This window comes from Ahaetulla prasina, chromosome 4, assembly GCF_028640845.1.
Source record: "Ahaetulla prasina isolate Xishuangbanna chromosome 4, ASM2864084v1, whole genome shotgun sequence".
NCBI classification, from domain to species: domain Eukaryota; kingdom Metazoa; phylum Chordata; class Lepidosauria; order Squamata; family Colubridae; genus Ahaetulla; species Ahaetulla prasina.
This window is the reverse complement of record NC_080542.1, coordinates 93560601-93575747: the sequence shown is the minus strand read 5'-3', so window position 1 is coordinate 93575747 and position 15147 is coordinate 93560601. Positions and strand designations below refer to the sequence as shown.

Below are 15147 nucleotides of genomic sequence, written 5' to 3'. Positions count from 1 at the left end.
ATGGGAACTGCTTCAGCCCAGACATCTGTTTTAATGTAGTTTATATCTCTAGGGAAAAAAATATGGTGCCATACGAATTTTTGTCTGTTGCATGACAACAACATTTTTAATTACACCTTGTTAAATTTTCTGCATTGATTTTGTACAATTGTGATTGGAATTTTAAAAGAAATAATATTACCATTTTTGCTCCCATGGTTTTAATCTAGTTAATTTTTATATTATGATCAGATATAAAATATGGTTGGGACACTTTAGGGATCAGTTGTGTTTGCAAATTTTTATTTTGGCATCTTTGTCAATATATAAGATAGATAAGATAAGCTTTATTGTCATTTTTTTCTGTGAACACACTGGCACACATTAAAAAATGAAATATTGATACCTGCTTTCAAAAGAAAATATCATAGTACATTTAATAATCCATTAGGAATATTGCATCTGTTTTGTATTTTTAGTATCAGTACAAAAGCTCTTAGCAAAGAAAATAAAATGAGTTTAATTTCATGGGGCATTAGAGCTGCCTCAGATGTTCCTATTTCTTGCAAAGTCATAATGGTCACCACTGAATTTATGGTTATGTGAGTGTGAACCAAAGTTTATGAACACTGGCTACAACAAATCTCATGGTTTCAAAAAATGTTTTCCAGGCTATAATGATGGAATCTTCTTCTGACAATAACCATGATTTCCTGGGTCATCTATTATAATTGCTGCATGCTTTTTTTCTCAAGAATTCATGAATACGTTGTCCAGATCAGAATCAGACCTTAGATTGCCCTCTTTGAAAAACATGAAACTATCATGCAGCTAAAACTCATTGTGTTGGCTTTACAGTTTCATATTTAGTATCTTTGAAATTGAAATGTCAATGCAAATTGGAAATGACATTTGATTTATTTCTAATTCAGATAGGCATAACGAAATTGTTAAAGGGTTGGAACTCAGTATACGTCAGTTCTCTTTGGAGTTTCCCTGAGGCATCCTATAAGAGAACAGATGGATCAGGATGCTTTAAATTCTCTTCTCTTCTCTTCTCTTCTCTTCTCTTCTCTTCTCTTCTCTTCTCTTCTCTTCCCTTCCCTTCCCCTTCTCTCTCCTCTCCTCTCCTCTCCTCTCCTCTCCAACTTGGAATTTCCTGGTGGATTCTTCTTTGAATCCTGTTTCATTCTTCCACAAATATAACATTGAATGTATTAGGAAAAAGGATGCCAAAATTACATAAATCATTTTTTAAAATTACAATCTGATTATGTGATGACTTGAAAAGATATAATGAAAAATGAGAGAGACAGCTATGTTGACAAAGTCCAAATAATTTTTCCCCTTAAGAAAGGAAATTTCTGTGGGAAATATTGGAAGGACACCAATTAGCATAAACCGTTTCCCTTCAAATACTAATCAATATAACCAACACAATTCCTGTTATGTATTCTTACACACACGCACACACACACAGAGGGAGAGAGAGACTTCATTTAAATTCATTTTATAGTTCAAGGCATAACAGAAGTTCAAGATTCAGCATATTGTTAACTTGTTAACTAGTCACTGAATTCTTCTATGTATATCAGAAAATGGGAGGCTGTTTATCCTCAAGTAAACAATCTCTTTTAATGCCAGCTTTTATAATATAATTTCCTCTATTTTTAGAGAAGTTCACTAAAACTATTATTTATATTATGTAAATAATTAGATAGTATCCAGCTGGATCATATACTTCTGCTGCTTAACAGTCAAGGCCAAAAATCCTAGCAAATAAACTCTGCAGTTACTCATTTAATCAGTATCTGTTTCTCAGTAGCAAAACAGTAGTAGTTCTTATCAGTGTACAGGTCACTGGGCAAATTTCAGTGGTTCTGAAAACCTTATCTTACTCTTTTATTGAAAGATAGAAAACTAAATGGCTGGTATTTGGAATGTATCCAATTGAAGGCAAAGGACATCTTTTCAAAACTGTATTTTTCAGAAATGAAAGTGCTTTGTGTTCAAGGATTATTCATTCTTACTTTTACTGAGATATTTACTTTCTAACAACTTTTGGCTGATGTTAGAGTGCTAATAAATGTTGCATTTTGAAAACATATATAGAATATTTTCAAGTGTTGGATACCATTTTGTTGTCTTGAACAATGATATGCATTTCAAAATGTAATTTTTTTAAAAAACCTCCCAAATCTAAAAATGAAAACAAAATGCCCACATTACAAATATATATATTTATATAAATTTTATTGATTTCCCCCCTACACCCACACCCACATATTTTATGAACAGAGTATTGGCCATATCGTATTTTATACAACTTAACATATCCAAATACATTTTACTTAGTTACAATTTCTGCCAAAATGTTCTTTTTCCATATTTTTAATCATATCTTAATATTTCTATACTTGTTTATATAGACCACATCTTCTATCGCCCTCAAGTTCTAATTTTTCATTTTTACTAATACATACACTATTTTATTATTTTTAGATAATTCAGTTTTTATTCTGATATATTCAAACATTTGGGGTGCCTTTCTTCCATTTCATCTTTTTCATTTTACAACAATCTTTCTTCTCTTTCTCTTTCTCTTTCCTCTCCCTCCCTTTTTTATCCTTCCTACTTTCTTCCCTCCCCTCCTATTCCTTCTCTACTTCCTCTTTCTTTCTCCCCTTCCTCCTTTCTTCCTCCCTATCTAACTTTCTCTCCTACTCTTATTTCCCCTCCCTTTCTTCCTCTCCTCTTCCCTTTCTTCTTTTCCTCTCTCTCCTTTTCCCTTTCTTCAGTCTCTCTACTCCTTCTTATCTCTCTCTATTGCTGTATTAATTTTCAATTTAGTATTTTTTCACTAATGGTGTCCAGACATCCCCGGTTTTTCCTCCATTTATTGAGTGCATTTCTCAGGATTCCTCTCATATATTTTTAGTTATTAACAATGTCTTTCAACTTATTCCATTTTTACCTTACAATTGTTTAGTTAGTTCAACCTTCCACCTCTTATTTTCTTTAAATTCTTATTTCCAGTTCAATAATTATTTTTCTTTTTCATTAGCATACATCATTTACTAACATTTCAATTTTGTTCAATTTTATATCTCACTTTCAATCATTTTCACCTATAAACCATTCTATCTTTCATATTTCATCTGCTGGTCTGTTTTTCTTAAATAGTATGCTTCTTCCTTTTTTTTCTTGCATATATTTCTTTTCATCCTTACTTATATCATATACTAATTTTTCAATTTTATATCTTAATTTCAATTTTCTTTGTTTTTTCCAATATTTAAAACATATTTCCTTACCATTCGTTATAGTTCTCACCAATCCATGCATCCTCAGACAACAAAACATAAATATAAATATTTTAAATATATTATTTTAGCTTATGTATAATTCGAATTCAAGACCGTATATATAATGTCTCTTTTTTCTTTTTTCTTTCCAGATACTGTCCAATTCAAATGTTCATTTAAACTGTTCCAATTTGAGTCTTTATTCTTTCCACTCCTTTTTGAAATCGTGTTCCAGCTGTTTAAACAAATAGTCCTCTGGTTGTTTCCTATGGTGGTCTAAGTAATGCAATGCTTTCTTTCCACCAGCAGATGTCTCTCTCCAATTCACAAACCCCCCAGCAACAAAATATCAATTGTTAATCCACAAAGATAATTACTTCCTCTTTTTCAATTAAATCCTTCTGTTATTAAAAAATTGCTTTTCCTCAGTTTTTTTTTATTATTATTATTTCTAATTTCTTCCAAGTCCAATTTTAAATCCAGATGGAGAGTTTTCCTTTTAGGGCTTTGATCTTAAAGTTCCTCTTTATTTTTTATTTTCCTTCACTTTGAATTTCCATGTCCCAATTAGCCGCTAATTTCAGGCTGGAACTTATTTCAAGTTTTAAGAATGTTTCCTTCTTATCTGTGAGTTGGCTAATCACTCACCTTGTAACAATATTCCATTCAATCACCATTCCTGCTCAAATCGGTGAGGCCGCCCTGGCTTTTGAAAGCTCCTAATGGCTGTCTTCCCACGCCACTGGGTTGGAAGCTAATGCCCGCACTCCAGAAAACTTGCAACTTCCATGTTCGCATCATCCTGTGCCTCCCTTCTTCACTGTCTCTACAGGATATCTATGATCCCCTGTTTGGCTAGGATATCGGCATTTTCCCAGAGCCCCAGAATCCATGCCATACTACCATGACACTGGCCACACCCCATTACAAATTTATTTTTGGAAGAGATCAACATATATCATAAAAATTTGAGAAATTTCAAAATTTCAGAGTTTGGCAATGGGTTTCAGACCAAATAATATTTTGCAATTTTGTGGATTTCTGAATGTGAACTGAACAGATCCTGCTTTCCTTGCTCAGTATTATACATACAGTTTTATGTAAGAATCAGCATGTAAAAAGATTGTGTGGACATAAATATTTATGAATATGAGTAAATGTAAAAGTTCTAATGTATGGACACTGATTCTTAGTACTCAAGGCTACTTTAGCATTGTTTAGAATATATTTACAATACATTTTCATATTTTGGAACTATAATTGTCATTCAGAGATGAATGTGATTGGAAAAGTGTAATATGCCAAAAAGATAAATGTTTTAAATCAGAGTGTAACAACTGTAATGAAATATGGAGGGGAAACTGTGCAGCTTTTGCTTGCAATTGCAGCATATTATATTATTTTTGCATCAGAGCTGACTTTTTTTTAGCACTGATAAAACAGTCATATTATATAAGAAAAATACAAAGGTATCATTATTTCCAATTATTTGCTGTTTTATTTTATAAATAGTAATGAAAAAGTATAATATCACCTGTAGCCAGATAAAAATTTATCACTAAATTTTCCTTATCTTTAAGCATTGTGTTTTGACTGTGCATATATATTTTACTCAAAAAATAGAAACAACTATTATTCATTAAATGAACTGAATTAAAGAATCATTCAGGATAATTTGAAAAACATTTCTTTTTATTTGTTTTTTCTTAATAGTGAAGGCTAAGAGTTGAACACATAATTGGTCTTGATTTTCTCGAAAAAAAGTTAAGAGCCAATGTGATATAGTGGTTTAGGTGCTGAATTAAGAGTGGTTCTAGTTTTAATATTTCCTTAGTTATAGCAGCTATCTGAGTGACCTTGGGCTAATTATTTCCTCTTACTCTTAATCAGCATCAGATTTGACAATAAGTGTCTGTCTGTCTGTCTGTCTGTTTGTATGTATGTCTGATGCATTGAGATAATACAAAGTGAATGGACCCTACAGCTAAGTGGATCAGAACAGCAAAAATACTAGTTCTTTTGGACTATACGGTAATGATATCAGATGCTTCTATACTGCCTTGAGAAGAAATATGTTAAATCACACATTTCTTATATGCAAGATATATTACAGTAGAAGAAATTATCTTAAAAAAGAAGTCTATGGTTTGTAAAAATAGAAAACTAACAGAAATTGAATGCATTATTTTTGAGTCTTTTAAGGTGTGGTGACAAGAGTTGCTTCTAGGATAATATGGATCATGCAGTGTCAATTTTTCCTTTTATTGCTTGTTTAAAATGGCTTGAGAATATCAGATAGAAACAGGTGCCTTTTATAAATTTATAATTAATTTGTGTCCTGTATTTTTTGGGGTAAGGGGAAACAGTTTTTCACAACCTGATTGCTTTATAGAATATATATTATAATTTCCATTGCATAATAGAATTCAAAGTACTCTACAGAGGATTACAAGAAATTGAATGGTGACATCTATTGACATATTACTTGAAATCGTACTGTTAATAGAGATATAACTAAACCATGGGATAAAAAGGAACAATACAGGGCTGCCCTTTGTCTCCTCTTCTGTTTATTTTGGTTTCGGAAATTTTGAATACAGACGTAAAACAGGATGAAATTATTTGAGAATAAATACTTAAAAAAAGACAAGTTAAGAATTTTTGTAGATGATTTGGTGCTGCTTTTGGAAGACCCATTCAAGGGAAGTAAAGTATTAATGGGGAAACTAAAAAAATGGGGAACTTGCAGGTTTCAAGTTTAATCAATGATGTTAACACAAAAAATATGAAAGTGCAAGATTAAACATAATTGGTAAATAAAAGAAATTTTAAGATTGACAATTAGGTATTAGTATGAAAAACGGGGATTTTATTTTGTTTCAAAGTAATTATGTGAAGATACGGAATAAAGGTATAAAGGATATATGAAGACAGAAAAAATACTATTGTTATTTTTGGGCTGAATTTTTGTGATTAAGAGGAATACTTAACCCAAGATGCTATTTTTGTTTAAAATAATATCTGTTTTGACAGCTAATATACCAATTAAACAATGGCAAAAAAATTCATCTAAGTTTGTGTGCACTAGTTAAATGTAAGGTGTTACAAGCTGCAAAAGAAAGAGGATTATGTTTACCTGATTTGAAATTATATTTTTTAGCTCAAAAGCTTTTGAGAAATAGAAGACTTTTGCAGATAGAAGGCATGATTTTAAATTTGGGTTGCATTATACTTATGATATGAAAACACTGAAATTAATATAGATTTTTAAAAAATATTTTATTAGATCTATCATACTGAGGATATGGAATACGTATAAGCCAAGGTCAGCACATGTAGGCTATCTCTTCCGGGACTCAAACCCGGCTACTACGCATGCAGTGGCAAAATTCTGTGCTGCAGCAATGACCACAAGGAAAAAGAATCGTTCAGTTACAGAATCAAAGATGCCTACTTTAGAACTGCAGAAAAAATAATTGCTACCAACTTGCCTTCCATTGAGGACCTGTATACTGCACGAATCAAGAAGAGGGCCGTGAAAATATTTGCAGATCCCTCGCATCCTGGACATAAACTGTTTCAACTCCTACCCTCAAAACGACGCTATAGAGCACTGCACACCAGAACAACTAGACACAAGAACAGTTTTTTCCCGAAGGCCATCACTCTGCTAAACAAATAATTCCCTCAACACTGTCAGACTATTTACTGAATCTGCACTACTATTAATCGTTTCATAGCTCCCATCATCAATCTCTTTCCACTTATGACTGTATGACTATAACTTGTTGCTGGCAATCCTTATGATTTATATTGATATATTGATCATCAATTGTGTTGTAAATGTTGTACCTTGATGAACGTATCTTTTCTTTTATGTACACTGAGAGCATATGCACCAAGACAAATTTCTTGTGTGTCCAATCACACTTGGCCAATAAAATTCTATCTATCTATCTATCTATCTATCTATCTACTTCTGCCATTTTATTGTAGATATCTCTTGATGGAACCCAGAATAAGAGATTAATTTACATCTATTTTTACACTTCGTATAAAGAAAACCAGAAGCTATTTCTTTATATTTTCTTTCTTTTTTCCTGCATTCTGGCTTTGTCCTTTCTTTTCTTCTTTCTTTCTGCAAGATAACATAAACAACAATCCCAGCCTAGTTGAAAATTACAGACCAATCTCTCTATGCTGCGCCACCTGCAAAGTAATGGAATCTATCATCAACCAATCCATTACCCTCCACCTAGAAAAAAACAAACCTACACTCTAATAAACAATTTGGTTTCAGAAAAAAATTATCATGTAACTTACAACTTCTCCACTGCAAAAACATATGGACTACTAATCTGATCAACGCAAAGCAATAGATTCAATCTACATAGACTTCTGCAAAGCTTTTGACTCAGTAGTACATGATAAACTTCTAAAACTAAAATCCTACAGCATTTCAGGACCTTCACAATTGATAACTGCTTTCCTATCAAACAGACAACAAGTGGTCAAAATTGGCAATGCTTTATCAAATCCTGTCCCTGTCAAAAGTGGCGTTCCTCGAGGCAGCGTTCTTGGACCAACGCTCTTCATACTATACATAAATGATCTCTGTGACCATATCTCAAGTTATTGTGTTCTCTTTGCTGACGATGTCAAACTATTGAACACCACCAATAATACTACTACCCTTCAAAAAGATCTTGACTTTGTATCCGATTGGTCCAAAACTTGGCAACTCCAAATCTCAACCAGCAAATGCTCAGTCTTACATATTGGAAAAAAGAACCCAAACACTAAGTACATACTTGATGGACATTACCTTACATATGATCCCCACCCTGTTAAAGACCTTGGAGTTTTCATATCAAATGATCTAAATGCCAAAGCCCACTGCAACTACATAGCAAAAAAGGCTTAATTCTGCGTAGCTTCTTTTCCAAAAACTCTACACTACTAACCAGAGCATTCAAAACATTTGCCAGACCCATTCTTGAATATAGCTCATCTGTCTGGAACCCATACCACATCTCTGACATTAATACAATTGAACGCGTCCAGAAATATTTTACAAGAAGAGTTCTCCGCTCCTCTGTAAACAACAAAATACCTTATTCCACCAGACTTGAAATCCTGGGATTAGGATTAGAACTTCACCGACTCTGACAAGACCTGTGTTTAACACACAGAATCATCTATTGCAATGTCCTTTCTGTTAAAGACTACTTCAGCTTCAATAGCAATAATACAAGAGCAAACAATAGATTCAAACTTAATGTTAACCGCTTCAATCTTGATTGCAGAAAATATGACTTTTGTAACAGAGTTGTTAATTCTTGGAATATACTACCTGACTCTGTGGTCTCTTCTCAAACTCCCAAAAGCTTCAACCTAAAACTGTCTACTATTGACCTCACCCCATTCCTAAGAGGACTATAAGGGGCATGCATAAGTGCACAATAGTGCCTACCGTTCCTGCCCTATTTGTTTCCTTTCAATATATGTGCTTGTATATAATGTTGTGACAAAAATAAATAAATAAAAAACATGATAAACAATAAAATAAAATAAAATCAGCAGAAAGGAAACTCAGATTGTAAATGAACCTATTCTTTATAAGCCTACAAAAAATGTAAAAGCCTGGAGTTAAAAAAAAAAAAGGACTATGGAAAAAGCAGACTTTTTTCTCTGGGATGGTAATTCTAAAATCAAGGGGCTATTACAAGGGGCTAAAAAAACTAACTCTTGGAATTTTCCCATTGTACTTAAGGATGGAAGCAGGCTATCTAAAAATCTATATGGTATAGATGGAAACATGCAGGAAGAGATATTTCTGTCAAAAGGCTGAAAACCACTTTCTTGTATGAAAAGGCCAGACTAAGAAACTAATGTCATATAGACTGAAAACCACTTTTATTGGAACATTTATGGTAACAGTATATTGCAAGTTTGACTGTCCTGTTCTCTTACTTATTTTATCTTTCTGTGAGATATGGAGGGACTTCTCTGCGATGTTTTTATCAAATTAGATTCTTCAGACCTAAGAACTCTGCTTGTCTCATTGTTGCCTTTTTCTCCTATCCTTTAAGGCCATTCCCTTTTTCAGAAATTGTGGTTCTACACTTCTACACAGTTACAATCAAGGTCATGTCAAAATATTATTTTTTAGTCTGTTGAAAATGTAATATATAGGTAGTCCTTGATTTGCAACAATTCATTCGGGTACAACAGCATTGAAAAAAGTTACTTTTTTCGGACCTATGATTGTTGCAGCATCCCCATCACGTGTCAAAATTCAGACAGTTGACAATGTATTTATGATTGTTGCAGCGTTCCAGGATCATGTGATCATTTTTTGCGATCTTCTGACAAGCAAAATCAACGGGGAGGCCAAATTTTCTTAAGAATTGCATTACTAACTTAACAACTGCAATGGTTCATTTACCAAGTGTGGTACGAAAGTTCGTAAAATGGACAAAATTCACTTAACAACTATCTTGCTTAGCAACAGAAATTTGGGGCTAAGTTGTGGGATGAAGTCATTTCATTACTTAGGATAGATTGTACAATATCCAGGGGCCCTACACTGTATGTGCCATTTGAAAGACTTGGATATAAACTCAAGAACCCCTAACATAATTACCAACAAATCATAGTTTTGTTGTATGTGTCTGTGGAAAGGATAGGTTAATAAGCAACATACTTAGTAATTGTGTTTAATCCAATGTATATTTTATTACTTTTAAATTACATCCAATTTAATTGCTATCTTTGCATGCCAGATTTTAAGGAGAATATCTGCATGTCAAACAAATCTGAAAAAAGCTATGTATCCCTGGCTTATGTACAGTCCAGGTTACTATAGTAAAACTGATTGTATCTTTTTTCCAATATTCCTCTCTCTTGTTTTCAGCATTCCTATGCACCAGCTCCCCATCCCATGGCTCCTCCCAGCCCCAGCACTAACAGTAGCAACAACAATAGCAACAACAGCAGTGGTGAACAGTTGAGTAAAACCAACCTGTACATCCGAGGCCTTCCTCCCGGCACCACTGATCAGGACCTAATCAAACTGTGCCAGCCGTAAGTAAAATTACTTGTTCTGTCTTCCCACTGGGAATCATGTGTGCAAGGACAGATGGTCCCCAACAACTTTTATTTATCTGCAGATAAACTAATCAAGTGTGTGGCTTGACTTTGGCTAACATCTGATAAAAACTTGTATCTTGGTCTTGAAGTTGATAGAAACTTCCTGATAACCTCTGTTGGACAAAAAACATAATACTCTTTGGGAAATGTTAAAATGTTCACTTGATGCTGGCTAAAGTATGTACTAGTTGCTGGGGAAATTTTCTGCAGTAAAAAAGACAACAGATATAGAAAGACAACAGACATGTATCCCAACATAGCTATTACAGGAGGAACTTTTGGGGTGAGATCTAATGCCCTTGTCCTGTGGTGGGATTCAGCCAGTTCGCACCACTTCGGGAGAACTGGTTGTTAACTTTCTGAGCAATTTGGTGAATTGGTTGTTGGAAGAAATAATTAGGGCAGAGAACCAGTTGTTAAATTATTTGAATCCCACCACTGCACTTGTCCCTTGAAAAATCTTAATCCTTCCAAATTAGCAAACTGTATCAAAATCAAATATCTGGATAAATGTTGGAGTAAAATTAAAGAAGTGAAATATATTATTCTTTTATTTCTGCACATGTCTCTCAATTTCTAATATTTCTATTAGCAGTATTCCTGTCATCACGAGTTAGTAATTTTTAGTTTCAATTGCTCAAGACTGCAATTAGTAATGCTTAGTTTCAGTGCTCAGGACTGATGGATTCATTTGGGTTTGGCATTTCTCTCCTACTCTTTCTTCTCAGCCACTTCAAAATTTCCCAAACAAGGATGGTCTGAAGTGTTAAATCTCACTTTATCTGAAATGGTTTTGCCTTGGGAAATCTGTAACACAAAAAGGAGAACATATATACACTAAACATGCGCTGTTTAGTGCGCATGTTTAGATGCCTATCCTTACAGTGGGTCCTTGGATTTTGGAAGTTGTTCATTTCTCTTTCTGACTGTCTTTGCCAGACTGTTATTAAAAAGCCTCACACATAGGTAAATTATATATAGTATCTATAAGCAATTGCTACAGTAAGAAGGCATGTACCTCACAAAGTCTTTTATTATTTTGTTTTAGCTCTGTTTATTATTTTAAAAAAAATACTACCAATTCTGTGGAGGACCACTATCACCAATTACAATTATAGCCCAGTATTTTTTTGGTTCGTTACATCCTTCTGTCAACATTCTACAGTTCTTCCTTGCCTTAGGCTTTGTGATATGTTCCATATTTCTCTTTTGATTAGCACTAACTTTATACAGTTCTTCTGTTGCCTAGGATCTCTTCCCTGAATTCTTGTTTTAAAATCTAATGTTTATTTTGTTCCTTTAAGTTTCCTTAACCTTCAGTTCAAGCCCACAAAGAATATGCATAATTGTATGTTATCAAGGTACATTACTCTGTGTTAGGAAGAAAGATGGGATAGTTGTTTTATTCTGTTTTCTGTTCCTTTTTTAATGCTGTCACTTAATTGCAATTGTCGTTTTTTAGGGAAGCATGGCCAGTAGTCCTGCTTTTTCTTTTGTACTCCCTTGCTTTTCCCATATTGGAGCAGGGTAGTCTGAAGGAGATTTTGCAGTACATGTCTTCTTGTTGTAGACTTCTTGCCCAGAAAGTTACAGGCTTAAGTGGCAAGATGGGATGTAGAAGATGAGAAGACATATCCCAGTCCTATTTAAAAGCTTGTATATTTTTCTTCTGTGATTTTAATCCATTTTAACAGTTGTGTATTGAATACAGGTAGTCCTCAATATACAACCATAATTCAGCCAGAATTATGATTGTAAGTCATTGCAGTTATAAATTGAGGCATCATGTTATTAGACTCAATTTTTCAATATTTTGTGAGGCAATTATAAAATGAAAGCAATGATTCTTAAGCAAATCCATTTCCCCTGATGAATGTTTTTTTTTTTTTTTGCTGGAAACTGAAAATAAACACCAGCAAAAAACATTGCAAATTACAGCCTGGCTTACCATTAGGGCATGATGACCTAATGGTAAGCCAGATGCCAATTGCCCAAAATATGATTACGTGACTGTGGGGGAGGGGTGTAACTTCAAAAACAGTAATAACTAGCTTGGGGTAGATCTGAAAGGTCTGATGACGTCAAGGACTACCCATATGAGAAATATTGATGTATTTAAAAACCTATATGTCATCATACATAGGATCAGAAAAAACTTTATTTACTGTTTTAAGCATGCCAATAGCCATGTTTGCAATATATATATATATATTTGTATTAATACAGATACTTTGGAAATTTGTTATTTAAAAAAATATTTTGAGCTCTTTCTTTGAATCAACATTGATACCAGTGGTAGCACAGAATCTGTAAGATTTATTGCCTTTAGGCAATATTCTCATATAGAGACAATCTGGCTGCAAGGGGATTGATGAATGCCTGTTCACTGGGAAATGATTCTTTGGGTGTCATCTGGATCAACCAGATTCCTCAGCAAGATCTCCTTACGTTTCGAAGCCATAGTCTTGCTTTGTCATCCGCATTTAGAATAATCCTATAACCAAAGATAGATATGTGGGCCTCTGTGGCTCAGGCTGCTAAGACAGTCTGTTATTAACACAGCTGCTTGCAATTACTGCAGGTTCTAGTCCCACCAGGCCCAAGGTTGACTCAGCCTTCCATCCTTTATAAGGTAGGTAAAATGAGGACTCGGATTGTTGGGGGCAATAAGTTGACTTTGTATATAAATATACAAATAGGATGAAGAATATTGCTAACATACTGTAAGCCGCCCTGAGTCTTCGGAGAAGGGCGGGATATAAATGCAAATTTAAAAAAAATAGATATGAAATTGTTGGCAAAAATACATTGCATGAAGAAGTAATTATGTGTTTCTTTTTGGAAGTAATTATAAGAAAGCTATGGAGGAATATGTTGTACGTTTGCCTCCCTTCTCCCCCGAACCTATGTCTGTTGGGAGCATAAGTTCAAAATAACACTGATTTAGGTGGGCTTTTGATATGAATGTGAACTTGATGTTGTTCAGCTTAACCTTGCTGATTTATGATAGAACTCAAAAGAATGTTTTTCACTTGTGACAGTCAGAGAAGATTTGGAGACTGTGTGGCCAAATGTGCAACAAGTATAAAATGTGCAGTTACTTATACTAACAGAAACGTTTAGATTTGCAAGTTTAAGATTAATTTACTCCTGATAAGAACATTAGTATATAGCAAGATATGATTTCTATATAGGTTTTTGTTGAGTAACTTGTTGCTTATGAAAGGTACATGATTGTCAATGAACTTCATGGTCATTAGTGATAAAATACCTGATTTTCTCTGAACAGTGTTAAGTTTCCTTAGCATCTTATATAAGTTCCTGTAAGTAGCTAAGTAACTATTCAAAAACATTTCTAAAAAGAATTGCCAAATTTATTAAAGCAGTATCCTTAAAATTATGTATGAAAGCAAAACATTTTTTTCTTATAGTTTTTTCCATTTCTTCCAGCCAAAGAGGCTTCCTTGTATCCACTCATTCTTGTCTCCCCAGTGTGATAGAGATCTAGAATAGGGTTGGCAGCCTACGGCTCTCAATCTAATTTCATGGCTCCTCAATTTCATTTCAGAATCTCTCTGAATTCAAGAGCCAATTTGAACTATCTCTTTCCTTCCCTGAAGCCTGCTATTTGGGCAAGAGAAGGATGTCAAAAAGAAAACAAATGAGTGAAACACCCATATAAAATCATAGAGATGGAAATACCACTCAGGTCATCAATTCAATTCCTGCTCAATGTTGGAATCAAATTAAGGCATCCCTGACTGATGGATGTCTAGCCTCTTCTTGAACAGATCTAATGAAGTGAAGCCTACCATGCATCTGGGTAGAAAATTCTAATATTTAATTGAAATCTGTCTTGTGGCAATTTAAATCTATCATTCTACACCCTGTTTTCGGAATGATGGGGAAAAGTCATGTTTTTTTCCTTGTCATACTTTTTCTGGTCCTGTTTCTAAAGAATTCTGTCATATCTCCTCTCAGTGTTCTCTTCCAAAATATGCCCAACTTTTTCAATCTCTCTTCATAAGTACTCTGATCAACCTTGTTGAACTTCTCTAAATGTGTACTTTGAAATCCTCTCAAAGTGTAGTATCCGAAAGTGCTGGAATCAATACCCAAGATGTGGTTTCTTATGGATGCCTTTTCCTACAACCCTGTCAGTACGTGCTACTTGTTGATAATTCCTGACATGGCCCTTGGTCAAAATAATAAACATAATAATCAACCACCTTTGAAAATGTAGCTTGAAAAAGGGAGAAAGAAAGTGAAATATATGTCAGTAAGAAACCTCTTTGTTATGATATGGCTACATTCTCGACATTGAGTTTTGAAACCTTCTTAGAATTGTTTATAAGTTATTTATGGGAAGAATTACTATTTATTTTAAATTTAATAAATATAAAGAAATACTGTTATATGAATCATCTAGGGCCGTGGTGTGGCTCAGGCTGTAAGAAGCCTGTTATTAAACACAGCTGCCTGCAATTACTGCAGGTTCTAGTCCCACCAGGCCCAAGGTTGACCCAGCCTTATAAGGTAGGTAAAATGAGGACCCAGATTGTTGGGGGAGGGGGCAATAAGTTGACTTTGTATATAAATATACAAATAGAATGAGACTATTGCCTTACACAATGTAAGCCGCCCTGAGTCTTCGGAGAAGGGCAGAATATAAATGTAAAAAAATAAAAATAAAAATAAAAAAATAAAAAAA

At 33.9% G+C, this 15147-nt stretch overlaps 1 protein-coding gene across 2 annotated transcripts in view; it reads left to right on the top strand.

The window, feature by feature from the left end:
* Positions 1-15147, top strand: part of RBMS3 (RNA binding motif single stranded interacting protein 3) — a 783951-nt gene that overhangs the window by 199216 nt on the left and 569588 nt on the right. For both annotated transcript variants that reach the window (XM_058180900.1, XM_058180901.1), the window contains exon 2: positions 10201-10370. In XM_058180900.1, the coding sequence (XP_058036883.1) occupies positions 10201-10370 (170 nt within the window). The remainder of the gene's footprint in view (positions 1-10200; positions 10371-15147) is intronic.